Raw genomic sequence first — 16,854 nt, forward strand, 5'->3', positions numbered from 1 at the left:
ATATGCCTGAATATCAGCATGTACACATATATTTTATCTTTCCTGTTTGTCTTTCCTGTTTGTGTAGCTACTTTTTTTTTTTTTTTTACATAAAAGAGATCATACTTGCACAATTTTAGTCCATGCTTTCATGTGAACATATCTTGAAGATATCTCCATACCAACATATATATGCATTCTTGCATTATTCCATTCTAATCATGTTTCATTATTTGGGCTGTGTCCAGTTTTCTTATTATTAGAAACAAAACTGTAATAAATATTTTTGATAAACATTGTTGAGAATATTTGTAGGGTAAACTCCATACAGAGGGATTATTACTGGGGGAAGCTTACTGCATTTTACATTTGATAGGTACTGCCAAATTGACCTACAGGAATGTTTGCACGCTCACCAGTACTGATTATAATAAAACATTTACATTTTTGTCAGTTTTATAACAGTTTTTTAAGTCAAGCATGCTGCCTCGTTGTTTCGGTCTGTAGTTTGTTATGAATGAGGCTTCTCAGCTTTTAATTGAGTTTCTCTGTGGAACCTGAGCTTGGCACGTCTGCTTGGAGAAACCCTTAAGTGGTGTCCAGACTCCTCCTGGCCAGCAGGGGGCGCGGACCCGGACCGCTCCCGCATGCGCAGTGCGCTCGGTGTCAGACGCCGAGCCCGGTCGCAGGCGCCGAACTCCCCGCTCGCTCGCTCGCTCGCTCAGCCCCGGCGCGGGCGGTGGCGGCCGCCGACTCGCCGCAGTCTTACCCCTGCAGCCGTGGCCCGCGCCCTGCGGCATGAGCCAGTGACCGAGCGCGGGGCCGAGCGGGACGCAGCCGTGGCCGAGGTAAGCGAGGCGCGGGAAGGCCGGTGGGCACCGAGGTGCAGGCTCGGGCCTCCCCGGGCCGTGGCGGAGTCCGGCCCTGGGCAGCGGGGAAGCACGGGCGGTGCGGAGGCCCGAAGTCTGGGAGAGGTGCCCCGGACCCCCGCGGGGTCGCTCTCGATGATTTACCACTTTGGGACCAGTTTGATTGCCGCATGGCTTTCACCTGGTCAACCGCCGCGCTTGGTTCCCACCTGTATCCCCTTTCCACTCCAATCGCCTGTCCACTCCTTTCATTTTTTCTGGGACCCTGCAGCTTCCTTTTCCCGCGGTGTTCACCCTCCGCCGCGACCTCTCCCACCTCCTTCCCGTTAGCTGCAGGCATCTGTTCCCTCCCACGGGGATTTCTTGTGCCTTGGGTGCTCTGGTGGCCTGTGGCATCCTGAGCAGTGCCGGATGCCTGGGGCAGGGTTTGATGCCCCAACCAGCTCCGAGAGAGGACTTGGTGGGGAAGGTGGCCACGGGTGCCTTGGCCCTGGGCATGGACTCGAAGCTCAGGGGCTTTTGGAGTTTTCTTACGGGCGGTAGGAACTAGATCTATGTATATTATTTTGGAACTCAAATAATTGCTTCTTAGGCCAGTTTTAAATTCTAAGACCATGGAGTGCTCTAAAGAAAGAAAAACTGGACGTGGCTTGTAAATTTCAGAGCTCAGGGGCTATTCACGGTAATACAATATATGATTCAGCTTTCATCATTTCTCACTTCCTCTGACTTAAGTCTCTTGGTTGTGTGTGCTGGTATGAATGGATTAGATTTTTGTTAAGTAACTCTGGCCTTGCTAATTAAGGAGTGAAAAAGGTTGTTCTAATCCAGGCTTTTAAAGGTAATCAAGAGAAGCAGCTTCACATGTGAAGAGCCCAGGCTCCAGGCCCAGAGTGTTGTCCTCCAGATCCTAGCACTGGCATTTTCTAGTTGTGTGTCATTGGGGAAATTACTTAACCTTGCTGTTGCATTTTCTCCGTCTGTAAAATGAGGGTAATAACAGCTTGTCACATGTTACTGTTAGGAAGATTAACTAAGTTAATACAAAGTGCTTAAAACATCCTGGCACAAAGGGGCACAGTTTTTTTGTTTGTTCGAATTGGAAACTATTTTTAGGGCTGGTTAGCCATTATATAACTTTAACTATAAAGAACCCTGTCAGGTAAGGCAATGAATTTCCGATTTTTCTGCTTTTGCTAGCATTTGGTTCCTTTGTTTACGGGCACAGTTGTGTTAAATTTTAGTGTAGCAGTGACCCTAGGTATTCAGCTATGTGAGCTTTTCTAAAAAAGATTAAAAGACTCACTCAAAACATTGGACTAAGTGAATTGCATACAGCCTAAAGCACCAAGGAAAGGTTATTCAGGCAAATTTTAGGAATAAATAATTCCAGGAACAGAAAATGCATCTCATCTGGACAGGAGAGTGAGTTTAAAAGATTTTTCCAGTGACTCAGTGCTTGACAGCCAGCCAGAGGATTCCAGTAATTTGCAGGGACAGGTTTGAGGCATTTCAAGGAGGGTGAAGTTTGTAGGGCTTTGTTGTGAAATTCTTGTTTCGATCCAGGTAACTGAATTATATGCGACAAACATTCATCAGTAGGAGATTCCTTTTGGTCTGTCCTCTTCAGGGAAGCTCATTGCTAGGGGATAGGAGGGTACTTAGGGTACAGAAGAAGATCAGTTTGTGGAAGTACCTTGCCATCCTCCCCACCTTCGGAAACTAGAATCCAAGAAGGAAAATAATCAGAGTTATCACCATATAATAACTCAAAACTTGGACTCTGAACAGTGTGTGCACTGACGGAACTGGGGAGGGTGGAGACATTCATTCAACAGACATTTACGGTTACGTGAAATGAGTCCTAGACACGGTATTAGATGTTTGGGATCCTGAACAGGGAAGAAAAACTCTACTAGGAAATAATAACCAACAGAGGAAACAGACTTATAATTACTTAACTAATTAATATGATATGATAAGTGCTGTAATGAAATATGTAAAAAGTATGTGGATGCTCACAGAGAAGTTTCTCTGTCTCTGAAGTATCTCTTAGGAAGGGGCTTTTTTCTTCTTTTCTCATTCTTTTCTTTTTCACTTAAGGCTTTTCACCTCATCTATTGAGTTTTTATTCTACCTCAGGCTCTCACCATCTCTCTCAGCTGTTAGGAACAGACTGGTGGAAGCTCGCTTAGCCTGTGGGGCGATACCTCAGAAATGTGAGTTTACTTCTCTGGGGACAGCCCTCAACCAGTAGGGGATGGGCTTCGGTGGCTGAAAGCCATCTCTCCCTATCCTTCAAAGGGACAGTTCTAGGGTGTATTTTTCAGAGGGACCCTAGCAGGACTGAGGTCCATATGCCCCGCTCAGTATGGTAACCAGCTCCACAATGCACCCTAATGGCTCTGTTCTTCCCTGACTCCTTACTCCTTCATTCTGGCTTTCTGGATTCACCTTCTGCAAGAAACATGCACACAAGTCACTTTTTCTTAGTTTGGCAGAACATAAAGTAAGACAGCTGGTACTACAGGTGCCTCTAGAGAGCGAGCCCTGAGACTAGTACTGTGAAACTGGAATCACTCATCCTCAGATGCCAACAAGGACCCCTTGGCTGGTGCTAAGTGAGGTGTCGATAGCCGCGGTACTACTCTCTAGCATCACAGTTGTAAGACTCACCAGCAGTGGGTTGAGATGAGATTGAGGTAGAAGGGAAAGCAGTGACCAGTGCAGTAGTTCTAGCATGTGGACAGTGGTAATGATAAAGGTAGCAGAAGTGGGTGGCTCCTGTTACCTCCCTCACAGGCTTTGAGGTAAGAGCAGGCTCAGATCAGCAAGGTGTCAGGACACACTGTGGAAGACAGAAGTCTCCATGGCAGCATCACCTGCGGCTGGAGGGCAGACTGTGTTGAAAATCAGGCCCAGAATTTAATCATAACTGGCAGAATTGCAAAGGACGTTGAATCCACAGCCTTGACAGGTTGCTTCTGCTCAAGTCAGGGGTGAGACTTGTGATGGAGATATTTGGGTGGAGGCACTGAAGACTTTGAACTCCCAGATTTCCTTAGCTCCTCTGAGCCAGCAGGAGTTTCCATCTCTCCGCTGTAGAGAACAGCTTCTGCTTGCCTGGACCCTGTGCACAGATCTCACTTGGGGCACATACCTTCCAGGATGGTGCTTATCCTCCTCAAGATCTGCCTCCCCATCCCTTCAGATCTCAGCCTTGCCTCAGCAGGCATTGCTTCAGCAAGTACTGTCCTGCTATGGGTAAGTCGTTTTAGTATTGAAAGAGTTGTAGGACCTGATTTACATGGACCAGCTGGAGTCGGGGGAGTGCCGCATACAGCGTGGCCCTGGAAAATAATCCTGAGTGGGAACGGTGGGACATTGAGAAAAGAAAGACAGAAAGCTGGGATCGGGAGGCCCACTATCCGCTGATGATGGAGTAGAGAGCGATTTTATTTGTGCAAGTTGCTTTTATACAAGAGCATACATTTGCTGGCTAAAATGAGATTATCCCACCCAACCTCCACATTGTACTGTAATCATTTCCATTTCCATAGGGTAACCCCCACCCTACACAGCCCGCATTGTTCTCTGATCAGTTCCTACTTCCCATTCTTAGGAGGATTCATAGATGTGAGGCAACCCTTGGTTGGCCTCACAGATTGCAAGGACCTTGTCAGTTTGCAACCCATTCTCCACAGGAAGCACATGTGGGAGTGAATCTTGAGGGTGTTACACCAAGCTTGAGGGTACTGGTGGACTATAAATCTGGAGGGGAGAGACTGTTGCCTTGGGGGTTCTCGCATCTTTCAGGATTTAAGGACCTAGCAAAGATGACTAGAGCCAGTCTTGATATGCTGCTGAGTTGGCTCCTTGAAGCTTGGACGAGGCAATGGCTGATGTCAGTTGTTCTCAACTTGGGGTGATTTTTGCCTCCCCAGCTGAAATTTTGCAACGTCTGGATATATTTTTAATTGTCACTATTAAGGATTGCTTCTTCCTTCTGTTGAGCAGCGATGCTCCTAAACTTCCTACATTGCACAGAACAGCTCCCCACAAAAAAGAATTACCTGGCCCGAATTGTCGTTAGTGCTGAGGTTAAGAAACTCTGCCTACATTAAATGAGGTGGAGGTGCCAGAACGGTCTAGGCGGAGTACTGAGGAAAGGATCGGAAGGAGATGGGAGGTGGACATTTGAAACATTTATTTCGTAAGGCCAGAGATGCGCTACCTCCCCAAGTTTCTAGGAAGGCACACTCCCGTCACTCGGTAATATGGAATGTTCAGTAACGGGACCACTTTGAGAAGCTCAGTGTTGGCTGTCCTCTGTAGGCCAGGATTGACTTTAGGAGGTATGACCATGGAACTGGGTTCCCAAGCATCTATGAGGATAATAGGATTCTGAGATAGCAAAGGCTGTTGGTGCCACTGACCATCCGAAGCAAGGCAGATGCAATACCCATGTGGGCGTCCAGACCCAACTCACAACCTGCGTGTTGCGAGCCACTGCAGTACAGATGGGTGGCTGACTAGGGTGCTGCTTGACTTGTATAACCAGGAAAAAGGAGCTGTCTCATCACCTAGTTTTCAGATTTGAGGGCTCAGACCCATAGCCCGTGGATTGAGAGGGAGGCTGGTTCTCTTTGAAGAGGGATTTGCAACATCCCTGCTGCAAGTACAGACAAATGGTCCCTCTGTTTTTTCTCAAGGGAACCTCAGCTTTTTTGTCAGACTAACTGTATATCAACGAAAGAATAATATCCAGATCTTTTGAGGGCTGTCGACCACAGGCTCTGAGCTAATAATAGTACCAGGCAGGCCTCAATCAATAGCGCATAGGAGTTGGCAGATAAATGCCCAAGTTTTTCATCTTCATGAGCAACCAGACTAGTCTACGTGGTTCCTCAGAGGGTTCCCAGAAGCCCTAAGGCCCCTGTCGCCCACAGCAGCGACCAGCTTAACACATTCCTTATTGGCCTTCCTGTGTTTCCCTGTCTCTTTCTCCTTGCTCGGTCACTCTGGCTTCCTGAGATCACCTCCATCTTTGTCTTTGGTTCTTTATTTGGGGAGGGGCAAGGACAGATGGACTTGCGCTATGATAGATAGGACGCAAAACATGATGCCTGGGACTCTAATGTAGTGGGTATCAGCCCCCCTCTTCTTTCCAGTCCTTCCAATAACCACTTGGAACTCTGGAGCCAGGTCATACTCCTGCGAGGAGAGTTCCTGTGGCTCTGGGTCCCCCACCAGCACTTGGCGGTGTTGGACTCTTACATTTAACTATGCGGGTGGGTAGAAGATGTTTCATTGTGGTTTTACTTTCCCTGACCATAAATGAGATCAAATGTCTTTGCAAATGTTTATGTGCCATTTTTGTTTCTTCTTCAGTGAAATTTCTGTGTAAGTCTTTTGTCCAGTTGTCTATTTTTTGTTTTGCAGTTTTTTGTTTTTATTGCTTTGTAGGAGTTCTTCTGGTTACTAAGCCTTATTGGTTGTATGTATTGCAAATATCTTCAGGTTTGTAGACTGGTATCTTTCGATGAAAAAGTTCTTAATTGTAACCCTGAATTTATCATTTTATTTTTTTATGGTTTGCACTTTTTGTGTTGTTTTAGAAATCATTCTCTGCCCAGAAGTCATAGATATTCTCTGTTGTGTTCTAAACATTTTATAGTTTTGTCTGTTATGTATAGCTTTTTAATCTGCCTTAGATAGATTTTTCTTCCCTCTGGTTGCTTTTATTATTTTTCTTTGGCTTTCTTTTTAGTGGTTTTACTTTGATTTATCTATGTGGGGTTTTCTTTGTATATATTTTGGTTGGAGTTGAGGATTTTGAATCTGAGTTGATATTTTTCATTATTTTTAGAAAAAGCTTGATAGAAGACAGCTGGATTCTCAATATCTGCTTTTGCATTGACTGTTTGCAATATCACACATCAAGTAGCCTCTGGAAAATGAAAGTGAAAAAAGTCATGTCAATATTATTATAGACCCTTCGAAAGGATCGTGGGGAACCCCTGGAGTCCCAAAACCACACTCTGAGAACCACTAGTCTAAGATTTTGGTATTAAGATCATACTAGCCTCCTAAAATAAGCTGTAGAGTATTCCCTCTTTTTTATGAACTCTGGAATAATTTGTGTAAAATTGAAATTATTGTTTCTTGAATGTTTAATGTTAGTAAATCTTCTGGGTCTGGAATTTTCTTTGTAGGAAGGTTTAAAAACTTTTGATTCATTTTCTTTAATGTTATAGAACTGTTCAGGTTTGCTATTTTTCCTTGTTTTGTTAAGCTACACTTTAAAATATTTTTTTTGTTTTTTCTCAGTTTTCAAATATATTTGCATAAGTGTATTGGTATCATCTTATTTTTTAAATATAGGCAGCAGATAGAGTTATGGTCCCCTCCATTACAGATGTTTATTTGTGCTTTTATTCTCTTTAGTTTGATTAATCATGCCAGAATAACGTTAAATGTCCATTTTATTTATCTTTTTTAAAAAACAACTTTTAACTTCGTAGAGCCTTTCTATTTTATTTTTAAATTTCTGTTTCATTTTTTATTTTCTTCTATTATCTTTGGGTTTATTTTGTTATGAAAATGTCTTTTCTTATAGTTAATCTGCAGCTCATGAAAATTTGTAAAGCTCATGTGTAAGTAGATTGTATTTTTTTTTCTTTAACCCCAGTTTGTTTGTTTTTTTTTTTTAGCATGCAGACTGTATTTTTTAAACTTTAGGTGACCCAATATTGGGTCTTATAAATGACCTAGTAGGTTATGGCCAGAATTTTTTAGAAAGCAATAGAATAACAATAGAAAAATAATAGTGTTCACCAAATGTTCTATGGCTAGTACTGTGTACTAAGATTAAATGTTGTTTTGTTAAACTTTCATTTCAAATACATATATGCACACACACATCTGTGTCTGTATTGGGTCACAATATAAAATGTGTTTCTTTTTGTAGATTTTGCTTTAAAAAAGAAAGTTTGAAAGTCACTGTGTTAAAAGGTAGTTTGACTAATTTTAGTAAAGATGTTAGATCTGGTTGCACGAAACAAACATCTATCTGGGGAGCTTGCTAAAAGGGCAGATGCTTTGACTCTATTTTAGACCTACTAGTACAGACCTCCAGTGCTGGGGCCAGACTCCGCTTTAACAGGCTTCCTGTGTGAGCCTCAGCCTTTGGGCGTTTGACAACCACTGATTCAGGATGTAAACAAACCTGAGGAGCCTGTGGGAAGTTCTGACATGGAGCAGCGGAGGGTGCAGCTCCTTGCATCCTTTCATCCTGAGACCTCCTGTCCTTGAACTCTAGGAGGGACACTTAAAGTGGCAAGAAAGCTGTTGGAGCGGGCAGAGCTGGAGGTAGTAGGGGGTGAGGGCAGGCTGGGAACATCCTGTTGGTTGGTAGAATGACAGAAAAAAAATGAAATAGCGCTCATGTCTGAATTTCTGTCATAGAATCAATAAGCACGTGTTGAATGGCTGATGTGTATGCTCCAAAGATGAGAATCTTTAGGCTTAAAATGTATGAGCTTTCCTACATTAGTCTGTGGTATGCACATTTCTTATGTTCTAGCTCATGGTCTTAGATACAAACAAATCATTCACGACTGTCCACATTTTATCCAAAAAGCTGGAAATGATTCTAACATTCACGGCTAGCCAGGACCTCGCTAGTTAGGCAGGAGGCAGTTTTACAGTGTGGGCAGTGACTGGGGAGAGCTCTCTTTAGCCAAAGTAAAAATGGTTGATAAACCCTATGATGGTCTGTGAGCTTTCCAGTTATTTTCCTTTATATTAATAGCTTTTCTGAAAGATTAGTCAGTAGAATCGGACCATTTTGTAGATTAGGACTTTGACATGTCGAATGCCACAGTAGCTTGTGTAACATGGCAAGTCTGTGACATATGATGCAATCACACTCAGGGCTCTACCCTCCCCACAGGGTATCTAGGCATCAGATGGGTGAGGTTTATTTGGTAAGGATCTACAGGGGAACTCTGCAATTTCAGTTGAGGACTAAAAATTTTCTTTTATCAGTCGATGATCCTTACTGGCTGTTTCATTTAGCTATGGCTGGGTAACAAACCAACCCCAAACTTAGCAGCTTAAAAGCAACTACAATCACGTAGTTGCTCAAGATTCCGCCGTCCACGTGGAACTTGGTGGATGGCTCTTGTCCGCTTCACATGGCTTGGCTTTCACTGGGGTCTCCCTGAGGTTGCCTTCAGTCAGGAGCGCCACCGCCTTAGAGATGGCAGCTGGGTTCCAAGAGGACAAAAGCAGCAGCTATAGGGTCGTTTAAGGCCTGGGCTCAAAAGCCCGAGAATGTCACCTCTAACACATTCTCTTGGTCAAAGCTGGTCATAAGACTTGCCCAGATTCAGGGGGAAGGGGGATAGATTCTACCTTTTGATTAGAAAAGTCGTCTGCACATTCGCCGAGGAGAAGAATGGTTGGCATCAGTCTTGGAAACCGATCACCACACTGGCCTTTCTTCTGCTCCCTCTCTCCCTAACCTCCCCTCCGTTCCTTTCCTCATTCCTTCCATCTGAGTTTGTCAGCCAGCGCCTTCAAATACAACGTCGGTGTGTATTTTATTTAAAGATTACTCTTTTCTTCTCTAATACCCTTGCCACTTTATTGATATTTTTCTAGTGGTATTTTTTATATTTTGCATTTTGGTACAGTTCCGTTTGTGTTATCTTCCTTAAGAGAATGTAAGTTCTTCAGAGGTGGCGTGTTTGCGTTCTTCTTTGTTTCCTTCGCAGTGCGTGATGGGTGCTCGGCAGAGAGCTGAATGCATAAATGAATGAAAACAGATTTTAGAGCAACTGTCAGTTTGTCCAGACAAAGCATCAGTTTATGTTACGCAGGTGTTTAACAACAACAAGACAACTGTCTTTAGCTATTCCACTTTTGATTTTTCTTTCTTGGTCAACACCTGTCTTCCTAGGCTCCACACATTTTCAGCTCATGCTTTCGGTGAAGGTATGTTTGTAGAATATAGTTATATTTTTATATTTCATATCAATATTTATATTTAGTATATGTAGTATTAAATATTAAAGATATTATATAGCATATATTTATATATGCAAAGGATGGTCAAAAGTTTCTTTTTTATTATTTCATCAAATCACTTTAGGGAAAGAAATAGGTATATATTAAAAGTCAAATAGTTCTTTCAACTATCATTTGCTACCCTAAATATTTCTTTTTTTTTTTCATTTCTGTGCCTGGTAACTAGGAGTGTAAGGAAGAGGCTGTCTGTGCCATTATGTGTGCGTCGGTCAAGTACAATATCCGGGGTCCTGCCCTCATCCCAAGAATGAAGACCAAGCACCGAATCTACTACATCACCCTCTTCTCCGTTGTCCTCCTGGGCCTCATCGCCACCGGCATGTTTCAGTTCTGGCCGCATTCCATTGAGTCGTCAAATGACTGGAGCGTAGAGAAGCGCAGTGTCCGGGACGTGCCGGTGGTCAGGCTGCCGGCCGACAGTCCCATCCCCGAGCGGGGCGATCTTAGTTGCAGAATGCACACGTGTTTCGATGTCTACCGCTGTGGTTTCAACCCAAAGAACAAAATCAAGGTGTATATCTACCCTCTGAAAAAGTACGTGGATGACTTTGGCGTCCCAGTCAGCAACACCATCTCCCGGGAGTACAATGAACTGCTCACGGCTATCTCAGACAGTGACTACTATACCGACGACATCACCCGGGCCTGCCTGTTTGTCCCGTCCATCGATGTGCTGAACCAGAACACGTTCCGCATTAAGGAGACGGCGCAAGCGCTGGCCCAGCTCTCTAGGTAGCTAGCACTTTTCAGACCTGAGCCAAGTGCTTCAGAGAATCAAGGGCAGGGCAGGGAGAGGAGCATTTCTTTCCCTAAGCTGGCTTCCAGCTGCCTTCTCTTTTCTCATGGGATGGAATGTGGATGGGCGACTGACTGGTAGTGTGAGCCCAGCGGCCCCTGCCAGTGAAGAGCAGTCTGTCTGCCATCCGTGCTGCTCCTGCGGCCTCCCAGCTTCTTAGAGTCTAAAAACACATGAGGATGGTTTGTCTTCCTATATTTTTCCTTTTAAATTTAAATACTTTCCCTTTCTCTTTATTACTCTCATAATGTATGTTCACTTTAAAAATTACTGAAAATGCAAATAAACAAAAAGAATATAAGACTCATAACCTTGCTTCTAAGAGGTAATCATTATTTTAATGTTACTTTTCAGTTTTTTATATAAAAATATACACATATGCATTATATATACATTTTTGTATATAAATATATACATATGCATGTTTATATATTCACTTTTGTCAAGAATGGGAGCACACGGTACATATTCCCTTGCTACCTTTTTCTCTTAATATATCATGAATGTATTTTCAAATAATTTCATATTCTTTTACTGTGTAATTTTAAGATTTATATAGTATTCCACACGTCCCATAATTTATTAACCAGCTTTTTATATATTTTATTTCTTTTTGTTCCTTTAACCAAATGGTAAACACTCAGAGAGCTTTCAGATTTTCATTCCCGCAAGCTGTTCTGTGAGGGACAAGCTTCAAGTACACATCCATCCATTGTTCCTTTTGAGGGGCCAGGCTGGTGCCTGACCTGCTGCTGGGATTTCTAGGAACTCACTGTGTGTGTTTAGAAGTGGCCCTAATGGAGACTGGGAATACTTGGTACTTGTCATTCAGTAGCTGATTCTCGTTTTCGTTTCTTCATCAGTGACATGACATGTGAATTCTCCTCCCTGTTTAATTTCTTAATAGGTGGGATCGAGGTACAAACCATCTGCTGTTCAACATGCTGCCTGGAGGTCCCCCAGATTATAACACAGCTCTGGATGTCCCCAGAGACAGGTTGGTGTATTTGACATTGTCACTTAGTGGGTTTCTGTTCATATGAAGTCATATTCCTAAGCCTACTGGGACTTACTTTGTAATCAGAATTTTTTTCAATAAAAAATTGCCCTAGGCATTTCCTTTCTCAAGAGACCTGCTTAACTCCGTTGTGGAGAACCAATGAGAGCTGCTGTTCTAGCATAGCGTCTTAAAAACTATCTTTATTTGTTAATCTGGGTTATGCCGTCCTGAGTGCAGCACTCCCACCCCCCAAAGGCCTGGTTCATGATTAGCAAACTCTCTGAATTTGGGAGCTTTTGCCAAAAGTAGAGCCACAGCTTGCTGAGGGAAGAGGGCACGGGTGAGCGAAAAGGATGTTTAATGCCTATAATGTCGGGAAATGCAGCCACTCCGATTATCATTTACTCTGTTGTTTCATTCACTTCCTTCCTTCCTGTTTTTCTTTCCCTCTTAACCTGCAAAAAGCCTTTTTCCCTTCCTTCCTAAAAAACCTTCCAAATATGCAGATGTGGCTTAGGGGGCGCCGTAATTGCATGGTTATGATTTTGAGTTCTCTTACTATATTTACCAGCCATTTTGTGCATCAACGGACTCACTTTGGCTGGAGGCTTCCTGGAAAGCTCAGGAATGAGGTGCTGCGTCAAGTTCTTCTCCTAGTCCTGGGGTGAAGGCTTTGAGGAGAGCAGATAGTCTGGGCCCAAGATAAGAGTCTTGGGCAATACTCATGGGACAGGATTGTTCTAAGTTTATGTATGAACGCATTTATAACAGATTTTATTACAGTTGATGTTTAACTCTTAAAATCATAGATACTGAAAAAGGTGAGCAAACAGCCTGTTGTGTTTTCAACGTTTTAGGAGCTAATGTTGTTGTTTCTGAAAATCTACACTTAGTAGTACTTTACCCCAGAAGAGTAAACCTAAGCTCTCTTTGGCTCTAAGGATTATCTAGAGTCAGTGTTGTGTTTCTATCGGGAAATACAGTTGTCACTAGAAGAGAGGGACATACCAGGACCACTCTTCGGCTTAGGTGTAGAAACCATTCCAGACGATAGAGGGCAGTCAGGCCACACAGATTCGGTAGAAACCAGCTAAACACAAAGCGATCCCCGATGTGGCGCTCCGCACCGGTGTGCCTGAGTGGGCTACTGTTTTATGGATTCGGTTGTTCTGGGAAAGGGAAATCGAGAAGGGAAGGAAAAGAGCTGCTAGGAATGCAATGTCTTCACCTGCTGTTCTGGGTTTATTTTGAGAAGGGCTTGTTTCTGTTTGGGACATTTTGCTGTTTGCTGACATTTTGGTATATGTATCTGCGTGGGAGAAGGATTTTATTTTTATCAAGTGCACATGTTTAATGGGGTTTCACTTCTCTGCAGGAAAGTGTCAAGTAGTCAGGAGAAAGTTTAAGTTTTTGCTAGTTCTTAGGTGTTAAGGATTAGGAAGGTTAAATTGTTTTCCCTGTGCACGTATTTTTGTAAGTGATTAGAGGCAGTCCTATACCAAGTAATGAATCACTCTGTAGTCCTTATCTTTGCATATGGGAAATTTCATTTTAAAACTTAGGTGGCCTTCTGGTTGAGGTAAGGAATAGTAAATTTGTTTGCTCATTTTTCTTATCCTTTGTCCTTGCTCCTGATTTCAGAGGAGGCAAAACCATGAGTATGCAATGGTTTCAGCAGGAGCTGCAGATCAGATTATTCAGAAATTAGGAAACAGACGGGCTAGATGAGACTGCTTGTTTCTTAGCTCTCCTGAAAACGAAAGTCACAGGTGTGATTACTTAAGAATTTTCTCAGGGAAATGCAAGAAGGAAACGTCTGTTCAGTGAATATGTCTTTTATACTGCTTAAGTCTGTTTTTATTTCCATTACAATTTAAAAAAATTATATACATGATATACCTTCTTTGTAGAAGGTTGGAACAGTGTGCAAATGTATAAAGAGTACAGTATAAAAATGTGCTTTTAAACCCTCCTCTCTTTTCATTCCCTTTCTGAAAGGTAATTGCTGTTCTCCAATACCATGTATTTTTCTAGTCTTCTTTCTTTGGATTTATGCATTCACACACACGCGCGCGCGTGCACACTCATTTTATTTTAACTTAAATGGGAGCAAACGATACCTCGATGCCTTGCTTTACTGATCTTTGTTTTCTCAGATGTGTTCTGTGATATTATTACTACCAGGGGTTTTCGTTGTCCCGTCTTTGCACATATCCCTTAAAAATTTCTGTTTTGTGTGGGCGAATATTTGTTTATGTATAAACTCGTGGAAAATTTCAAACCTGTATTAAAGAAGAGAGATTAGTACAGTGAACGCCAGGTCCCCGCCAGCTTCGGGAGTTGTCACCACGAGGCCAGTCCGCATTCATCTGTGCCCCTTGCACTCCCACCAGAGTATCTAGGGACGAACTCCAGGCGGTAGATCATTACACATGTGAACATTTCTCCTTGAACCTCTGCGTGATAGGGCTTTTTGAAAAACCTAACTACAGTATTGTTATCATACCTAAAAAAAGTAGTAGTAATTTTAATGTCACCAAATATTCACCATGTATCTAGCCATTTCAAAATTACTTGTCTCATAGAATTTTTTTTTTTTTTTTACAGTTTAGTTGATTCAGTAAATAAATATGACCAATAGAATTGGTCAGCTTCCCTCCCCCGCAAACCTGAAGCTTTATATTTGAGGAATTTGCGGGCCCGATTGCATGCATGGTTAAAAGGAAGCAAAGGGTAAACTTGCAGACTGAGTTTAGGCATTGCGAATACTCAGATAAGAGGAGGAGAACTATGAGAACGTCTGAGGACATAGCCACACTAGGCACTGTGGAGTACATGGGACCATGGGAGGCTTCAGTGACAGATGATGTAGATCCAGAAGTCCTGGCAATGCTAAAAATGCCGGAGAACACTGGGTGATATAACACTTAGACCGGCATTAGTCTGATTATCATATTAATACCTTTTTAAATGCAGGTTTTCTATCCAGTCTCTTGCAGCTTTGAAACTGATCTCTGATTTTGGGATATATAATGGGAAAACAGAATGCGCTTCCCAGAAATTCACTTTTCAGTCAATGTAAAACACGTGTTCTGTAAAGCAAAGCATGCTTACAATATTTTCTCCATTATAGTATTATGGGAACATTGGCAGAAAAAGATAAAGTGACTTAAAGTTGGAGCCTTGTGAATAGCAGGGCTGCTGTGAGGCCTGTTTGACTAAATGCAGCCATGGCTCTTTCCGAGATCACAAATGGAGATCACACGTGTACAATCTGTGACATAAGACATGCTTCAGATTGCATGCTTTCCTACTACCAGTGCATAGCCCCTCACCCTGCCCCCCCAGGGACAGAATAACAATAAAAGTTAGTGTGATTTATACCTGCTTCCTTTCTCACCACATAAGCAAACCCCTCTCCTCTGGGGCTGTGGGTGTAACTACCTAATCACCCACTGCCCCGGCTTACCTGGACTGTCCACTGCCTGTATTATATTGGATCCATGTTTGCATCTCTGCACAGAGGTCATGGGGGCCCATACAGTCTGCTTGCCATCATGATCATGGAACCTGCCCAGATTCATGCTGGATGGATTCATTGCCGAATGCTAATCAGGAAAAAATAAGACCGTATGTTTGGTGCTAAGGATAGTCATTAAGTTTTACGGAGCAGACTGGCAGCTGGGAAGATTTTCAGCCTGCACATTACCTCACTAACCAGTTCTTGGTTTCACAAAGCTTAAACAAACAGATTGGGACTCCCAGGCGTGGGCTGAAAATCTTTGAACTTTAGCCGGTCGTGTTAGGAGAAAACGTCCGCTGTCATCAGGGCAGGGAGGGGATTGGCAGCAATCAGCATTGCAGAAAATGTGGTTTCTCAGTTTCGACATTTGGCTCAGACTGTGTAGTGTGTGGAACTGGCAAAACTCTGCCCCAGTAAGTGATTTTGATGGGGTTGGGGCCCCAACGACAGGATAACAGTAAAAGTTGGTGTGATATACACCTGCTTCCTTTCTCTGATGAAGTGTCGTTGTACTACTCGCTGGATCCAATTAAAACAGCGTGTTAACAGCTTTCTATTTTAAGGAGAATAAAAGCTAGGGCATGCAAACTGCCAGAAAAGCACTAAAAGTCCAATTCTGGATTCTGCTTCCTGGATAGGGAATTGGGTTAAAAAGACTGAGTAACTGGAGGAGACGGTGATCGCTGGTCGAGGCTGCGTGATTCACACATAGCTCTGGGGGAACAGCGGGCAGAACTGCTTACAGCAGGACTTGGAGAGAGGCGGGGGCATAGGCAGTGTGAGACGCGATACTTTGCTGTCACCGCTGCTTTCTGTGCCCATTGTCTCCTGAGATTCTAGTCAGTGAGTTGGTAAGTGGCTGCCCAGCCAGTCTTCCTGCGCAGGCCTATTGTTACGCCTGTTATCGCACAGGCACCTAAGAGTTGGGTATGACTTTGTCTTCTGAGCTGTGATGTATTTTAAAAAAATGGAAAGGAAGGAAGGACTACGTAGGATCCCAGAGGCAGACAGGTGACTCAGGAATAGAATGCAGCTGATGTCCAGGAGATATGAGTGCAAAACATGTAGCACAATGTCTTTATAGAAAAATGACTCTAAACATTAGTTGTTGATATTACGACTCCATTAAACAGGTCCTTGAAGAGTGTCATTTCATTCAACTCTGTTTCATTATAACATTGATGAGATGCAGTAGGAACTTAACTCTTGTTTGTATCAATTAGCCCAGCGGTCCCCAACCTTTTTGACACCAGGAACCGGTGCTCTTGTGAGAATCTAATGCACGATGGTCTGAGGTGGAGCTGAGGTGGTGATGATAGCGCTGGGGAGCAGCTGCAGATACAGATGAAGCTTCGCTCGCTCACCCACTGCTCATCTCCTGCTATGTGGCCTGGTTCCTAACAGGCCATGGACGGGTACTGGTCTGTGGTCTGGGGGTTAGGGGCCCCTGAATTAGTCTGTGGTAAAGTCGGTTTCATTTTATGTCATTTCCTTAAAGTCACAGAACCGGTCCATGACATTAAGATAGGACTTAACCATACTGCTATCCCTTTCCACGGAGCTTATCAGAATGAAGACTTTTTTTTATTGTTTG

The 16,854-nt window shown here is 43.2% G+C and overlaps 1 protein-coding gene across 1 annotated transcript in view; it reads left to right on the forward strand.

Annotated features, from left to right (window-relative positions):
- Nucleotides 1–528: 528 nt before the first annotated feature.
- The window catches only part of EXT2 (exostosin glycosyltransferase 2), a 119,587-nt gene continuing 103,261 nt past the window's right edge, over nt 529–16,854 (forward strand). Inside the window, exons 1-3 of the mRNA XM_016146832.2 lie at nt 529–827; nt 10,108–10,673; nt 11,645–11,734. Of these exons, the coding sequence (XP_016002318.2) occupies nt 627–827; nt 10,108–10,673; nt 11,645–11,734 (857 nt within the window). The 5' untranslated portion in view covers nt 529–626. The remainder of the gene's footprint in view (nt 828–10,107; nt 10,674–11,644; nt 11,735–16,854) is intronic.

This window comes from Rousettus aegyptiacus, unplaced genomic scaffold (genome assembly GCF_014176215.1).
Source record: "Rousettus aegyptiacus isolate mRouAeg1 unplaced genomic scaffold, mRouAeg1.p scaffold_m13_p_5, whole genome shotgun sequence".
In the NCBI taxonomy this organism is placed as follows: domain Eukaryota; kingdom Metazoa; phylum Chordata; class Mammalia; order Chiroptera; family Pteropodidae; genus Rousettus; species Rousettus aegyptiacus.